Here is a 7,172-nt window from a genome sequence, read left to right on the forward strand (position 1 = left end):
GATATATATATCCTTAAAAGTCAACATTGATATTGAAATAAAACTGACTGTGAAAAAGGGTCTTTGAAAATCTTGGCCTGCAGGCCAAAACTAAAATATTGTTCTACAAACTTTAATGCTCTCAGTCCATATGCTCCCAGTGGTCTAGTCGGGATACTCTGCAGTTCTTGTGGAAACCATGTTAATGTGTCTCTCAACCCCAGACGCACTATATAGTTTCCTCTTCATGTTACAGTACTCTAGTTATAGATGTTATATTAATACACATTTTATCTCAAATGTCTCAAGCCTGGCACTCTTTCTCCCTCCCCATATCTCATCTTTCCATATCACTTCATCCCTTTATGGAATCCTGCTTTATACATCCTGCTCTATCTATTATCGAGTGCACTCATTTAATCCCACCATCCATCTCAATAATGAGTATATAACCAATGTACACTCAACGGCTAAGGAAATACCCATGTACTGTGAGCGATGCACCAAATAAATTCCTGCATCTCTCGTCAAAAGAGTCCGTCCACAGCACTTCCCAGTTTGTTGTCCTGGAAAACAGATCTGCCATAGTGTCCCTCAGGGATCTGTCTTGTGCTTTTTATTATTTTTATGCTTCCTAGGGCAAATTGTTAAGAAATATGATTTAGGGTATCACTTTTCTGCTGATGATACCTACATTTACATCAGCTCATCAAATTTATATCAGGCTATGGAATGCACTTCCTTGTACTGTTAGAAATGCTCCCTTACACATCTTTTTAAAATAGTTAAGATCTATAATAGATAAACAGATAATACATTAAATGATTATAGAAAGATAATAAAGCTAAATTGATTAGCTGTTCAATAAGGTGTTGACTTATTTATTGTTTGTTTTTACTGTATTCTACTCTTTGTTATTCTGTTACTCACCTATGCATTCTACAAAACCTTTCATAAAGTCCTTGTAATTGGTTAACAGTCATGTGTCTGCTGCCTTACCTGACAGCCATGGATTTTCCATCACATCCATCCAAACCTCTTGTCCTACGTATTCACAGATAATTAATTTTATATCATTAATTCTGAATTACATTGCTCTCCTCAGACTATTTAATCCAACATGCTAATTTCAGATCTCTCTGTCTGAGCATATTTGAATACACAGACAACCATTCTCAGTTTCCCTTGCACTCCTCTATTCACCACACCGCTATCACTTTAGCCTGAGGCGCTGAATGCTTCAGTGACTCTTTCTGGGTTCAGCGTGTGCTGATGTGATCTCATAAATGTAGGCTGTTTATATTATACTCAGCAAGGAGGAAAAGTAAACAAAGCTATGATCCAGTAGCTAAGCTAGAACACGATTCTGTTTATGACATTTATGTCAATGTTTTTGCTTCTAGAAGCAGTTTGATTATAGTGCTTTTATCTTTTTTGTTTGATTTGATGATATCTTTTAAATGTCAAAGAATGCAGCAAATTTTGCATTAATAAATTAAAAGTACAATTAATCAAATTTAAATCCCAATATGAACTAGTATCCGTGAATATTGAAGCACAAATTACTGCTACGTAAATTTGAAGCATGTTGTGTGTGTCTCAGTATCAAGCATGTGTGACGCTCGTCTGTCATCTCACTATATGAGGGCATGAACACATGAACTTCATCTCCAGAGCTGCTGTGAGAGTCACTTCACCAGCATTTCACCATTTCACTTGAGTAAATTATTGTCAGATACACACAAAAACTCAAAGACAGGGGTGTCCAGTCCTTCTCCTGGAGGACTACATCTCTTGAAGAATTTAGCTCCAACACACTTGCTTGGAAGTTTCTGGTAATCCTGAAGATCACTGCAACACTACTTTATGTTGCTTTACTATTGGCGGAACCAGTTCAGTGGGTTTAAATATTGTGACCATGTTACTATGATTTCGGGAAACAGTCTTGTCCAGATAATTTGTCCAGCAGTGCATCATCACAGTGGTTTAAGCAGAGTGTTACGACGTTGTACAGGATACACTCCCCAGCTCAGTATTGCAGTGCTCATAGTGCTTGAGCGTTTGGCTTCCTGTACAGCTTAAAACTGACTAAAACAGACTATGTTATGGTTAAGGATTGCTGCAAGAACAAAGTAAATCAATACATCGGAGTCTCTTCAACTTGGGACACTTTTTATGCCCCAGAGGTAGATTTTTATTAACTTATCATTTTCCTATATAAAGAGTACATTAAAATGACTTGGAAACTTTTTACAATGTTTTCATCATTAATTTTTCTTTATTATATTTTTCTTGTCCAAAATCAGAAAACATTAATTCTTTATTAGCCTTGGCAAGACAGAAACAGTTGCCTTTTTGTTCCAAAAATTCCATAGCCATCGTTTCCATCCCTGTTGAAAAAAACAGCATATGCTGGTTAGGTATGTTTTGAAGCATGGTTGCTGGTTTGAGCTGGTTTAAGCTGGTCTTGAGCTGTTTAAGATGGTCCTGAGCTGGTCATGTGCTGGTCCTAAGCTGTTGCATGATAAATCGCATGCGCTTGTCATGCGCATCTCGTCAGTAAAAAGCCGGTTCTGTGATTAGTTGTAAATCTCCATCACGTGCTTTCGATTTATCGTGCAGCCCTAGTCCTAAACAACTAGCTCCTGCTCAGGACCAGCTTAGGACCAGCACATGTCCAGCTTAAAACAGTTTATGGTCAGCTAAGGACCAGCTTAAACCACCGCAAACCAGCAGCCATGTTTCAAAACATACCTAACCAACATATGCTGGTTTATTCAACAGGGATGACATGCAAGTGTGGAAATGGTATTTTGGGCAAATGTACCTAAAGTCCACAAGGCCAAAAGTGCCAATAGTTGAAGGAGGATTCACCTTGTTTATTAATCTCTCTTGCTCAAATCTGTCACGTCCTATTGGTTACCCCCTCCTTATGCGCTAATGATGCTGAACTATGCACTTGACTTGAGTCTAATCTCTCTCTATTTCCCCGTGCCCTCATCCCTCTTTCTTTCCAGGATGATAACTGGGGTGAGACTACGACAGCTGTCACTGGCACCTCAGAACACTCTCTATCTCAGGAGGACATTGTTCGCATCAGCAAATCCCTCGACGACAGCGTGGGCTTGGACTGCAAACATTATCTAAATGTGGCTCTGTCTGTCATCCTGGGACTTGTGGTTTTTCTTACTCCACTTGCCTTCCTTATCCTGCCTCACCTCCTCTGGGCTGATAGACTGACAGCCTGTGGAACGGCCTGTGAAGGTCTCTTTATATCTGTGGCATTTAAACTGCTGATTTTATTGTTGGCAGTGTGGGCTCTATTCTTCAGGCCACCCAGGGCTGGTTTGCCAAGAATCTTCGTCTTTCGAGCCTTACTAGCCACATTGGTGCTATTGTTTGTGCTTTCCTATTGGTTGTTTTATGGAGTACGCATCCTGGACTCACAGGTGAGGCTAATGGTGTGCCTACTTGCCTTATTCCAAAAAATGAAAATTCTGTAATCATTTACTCATCCTCCTGTCATTCAAACCTTTATGAAACCTTTATATTCTTCTGCACAACAAAAAGTAAGATATTTTGAAGAATGTTTTAATTCAGCTATTTTGTCCATACAAAGTCAGTGGTGTCCAAAACAGACTAACTCTAACACTAACTTCGGAGTCATATTTGTGACTAAGGGTCAGTTGCAGTAATGAGGATTAAGCTTAAATTTAGATTAAATCGAGGTCATTTTTAACCTGGATTTAAATTGCACTTTAGATATATTATCTTTAATCCTGTTGCTCCATTACTTTAAACTTTGATATAAATCTCAGTCAGGGATGAACTTTAAATATGAGAAGATGTGGAGGTTTAAATAATAATAAAATCACCTACAGTTAAAATATGTGGCTGACTGAAAAAAGACAAGCAGTGTAGCTGCTTTTACATGTAAAACAGAAGTGTACTTTGGGCTTAACTGCACCAACACTAAAAATATTAAGCTAATTAGCATGGCCCATTCTCCAAAAACATCTCTGTGTGAGTACTAGTCCCAATTCCCTCTACTTTGTTACTTTAAAATAGCAACATGTTAACATTTCCAGTAATGTTATGTACCAGCTAATTCTCATATTACCCTACTTTATGAAACAGTCACTGACAGTCTCTCTATCTGTTCCAGGATGAGGACTACCAAGGGATTGTGCAGTATGCAGTTTCACTAGTGGACGCTCTGCTCTTTATCCACTACCTGGCCATCGTGCTGCTGGAGCTCAGACAGTTACAGCCGTTCTTCTCTCTCTGTGTCACACGCTCCACAGATGGAGCAACACAACACTATAACTTGGGTCAACTCAGGTTAGAACACTGTCAATAAACTGCTAGATTTATGTAGTTATGAAAAATTAATTTTGAAATATAATATGCAAAATGGCAATGCAATATGTAAAATGGCAATGTATTTCTGTATTTAAATTTCATTTTCCCAAACATATGTGCAACGTTTAGTGCAAATTGATCATATGCAAATTAAAAACATTTTAACGCTTTATACACTACCAATCAAAAGTTTTTGAACAGTAAGATTTTTAAAGAATTCTCTTCTGCTCACCAAGCCTGAATTTATTTGACCCAAAATACAGCAAAAGCAGTAATATTGTGAAGTATTTTTACTATTTTAAATAACTGCTGTCTATTTGTATATATTTTAAAATGTAATTTATTCCTGTGATTTCAAAGCTGAATTTTTAGCATCATTACTCCAATACAACAATCAACAATACAAAAACAATGCCCTAAAAATGTTTTCTTGAAAAGCATATTAGAATGATTTCTGAAGGATCATGTGACACTGAAGACTGGAGTAATGATACTGAAAATTTAGCTTTGATCACAGGAATAAATTCCTCTCTTCTATCCCATAATGGAGCGCACGTCACGTGGCACCTAAGCGTTGCGCATGCCTCAAGATTTCTCATTGTTTACACTCCAATTGATGCATGTGACCATACAGAAAATTGTGCTACTGCTACTCTGCTTGCCCCAGATGGCACTTAACCAGTCAGATCTAGGAGCAGCTGTCACAGAACATGCCACAGCCAAGGTGAAATAACTTCAAAATCACGGGCATCAATCGCAGTGTCCGGTGGCTGAAAACAGTGCGAGATCTTGTGGCAGGCGCGTGACATTTAGGTGCCATGGAACACGCGCTATATTACGGATTAAAAGAGAGGAATTAAATATAAGGTAAGGTGGTAATTAAATGTAGAAGTACACTATTTGCTTACCTGAATCACTCGGCGTGCAAACAGTGAGATGTTGAGGCAGGCGCGATGCTTTAGGTGCCTCGGGACGCGCGATCTATTATGGATTAAAAGAGAAGAATTAAAAATATAAGGTATGGTGGCAAATAGGTAAATAAGTGTAGAATTGCACTGTCTGTTTGATCTCATGCATCAATCGTAGTGTAGGCAGTAAGAGATCTTGAGGCAGGTGAAAAGCGTTTGGTTCATGGTAAATATTGACCTATTGTGCGTCCTGTTGCCGAGCCCCACCTTGATGTAACGATTGACTTAAACTACATGTATCATGGGTATTTAATGAAAATCCAATTTAAACGTCTTAAGTGTCAGTGCATTTAAGAAAAAGAAAAGAAAAATTTAAATCAGCATTTTGCTACCCTTTTGCTGCAACTTTGGCTCAGAATGCGTTTTGAAATTCTCTCTGCATTATGCTAAAATTATCAGGCGGTATTATGATGGAAATGTAATCCCAAGTGTCCTACACGTAAGTCTAAATGCATCTAGGAAAAACAGCATTTTAAGAATAATTTTGCTACAGTTTTTGCTTGGACACATTAAACAATCTCATCAATTTGGGTAGTACATTTTAATTTTGCTACTTATAAACCATTAAAATATGTTTTTGATTTACATATTAAAACTAGTGTAGGAAATAGCAAGTGTAAATTATATAATTGAATTTTCATTTTCATTTTGCACTAAATGTTGTACATATATATAGGAAAATGTACATTTAATACAGAAATACATTGCAATTTTACATATTGCATTGCCATTTTGCAAAATTAATTTTGAGAAAGCCCATGAAAGAGACAATGACCATAGAGAGCTCGCTGCTGTGGGAGTGTTTGGAGTATTGTATACATGATGTCATCAAGCTCAGGCTAGTATGACCTAATAATCCTGACCAAATATTTCACATTCTTGGAAAATTGTCCACCCTGTTACATGACATTTTTATAATGCAGTTAAACAGGGTGGACATTTTAAGCTAATGAAGCTCATTGCTAGTTAGGAAAGAACATCATGCCAGCAGATTAACATTTAGGAAGATATTTAATAGATGTATAAAATCTTTTTTTATATATTTTTTTATGTCCAGTATAAATTAACACAACAGGTAGACATTACGTTTTACACTATTAGATAAGGCTTAAAAATTGAGAAAGAGGGAGAAAAGACGAGTGGCACAATTCCTGCAATTCTTTTCGAAAACTTTATTTTTGACTTGTCACGGAAGTTAATGCCAGTGTTTTTTAAGTCTTGTCAGTATAAGCATTCAAATGATTTTAATCTGTTCAAGCACAAAAGAGAACTTTATTCAGCACTTACGCACTGTTTTCTGTGCACTCACACCCCAAGCTAGATTCAGTCATTGCTCCAGGTTGTTGTTATGACGTCTCGTTTCCATTGTAATCTCTCTCCATTATATGGTGGGGTCATTGAGGGTCAAAATATTTGAGAACAAGATTGTGCAGAAATTTGGAAAAAAGCAATCAAGAATCAAACTTATGTGCATTTCTTTCTTCTGTCGAGCACAAAAGAAGATGAATGGTCTCAGTTTTATTCTCCATAAAATGAAAGTCCGTTGTATTAAATTATCAGGGTTCCCACGCTTCTTGAAAGTACTTGAATTTCAGACATATGAATTCAAGGCCTGGAAAGTACTTGAAAACAAACATAGGTCCTTGAAAGTTCTTGAATTAAATTTGAAATAAATTTTGTTTATGGCGCCATTTAAAAATTGTCCTATATGTTCTGTCAAAGACCGAACAAGCGGCACTAATGATTGGGGGTGGAGATGGGGGAGCCCGAAAAAAAAACGTGTGTGTTGACGCGCAGCCTAGAGACCTGAGTGGGACAGTTTTCTTAAGCCCGCTCCCGCTGAATTTCTGAGCATTACCGCCC

General features: G+C 37.5%; 1 protein-coding gene across 1 annotated transcript in view; it reads left to right on the top strand.

Moving 5' to 3' along the window:
* LOC107700098 (vang-like protein 1) overlaps positions 1-7,172 on the top strand; it is a 46,895-nt gene that overhangs the window by 22,492 nt on the left and 17,231 nt on the right. The window contains exons 4-5 of the mRNA XM_016501621.1: positions 2,997-3,428; positions 4,145-4,320. Of these exons, the coding sequence (XP_016357107.1) occupies positions 2,997-3,428; positions 4,145-4,320 (608 nt within the window). The remainder of the gene's footprint in view (positions 1-2,996; positions 3,429-4,144; positions 4,321-7,172) is intronic.

Source organism: Sinocyclocheilus anshuiensis, unplaced genomic scaffold (assembly GCF_001515605.1).
Source record: "Sinocyclocheilus anshuiensis isolate Anshui unplaced genomic scaffold, SAMN03320099.WGS_v1.1 scaffold1444, whole genome shotgun sequence".
In the NCBI taxonomy this organism is placed as follows: Eukaryota; Metazoa; Chordata; class Actinopteri; order Cypriniformes; family Cyprinidae; genus Sinocyclocheilus; species Sinocyclocheilus anshuiensis.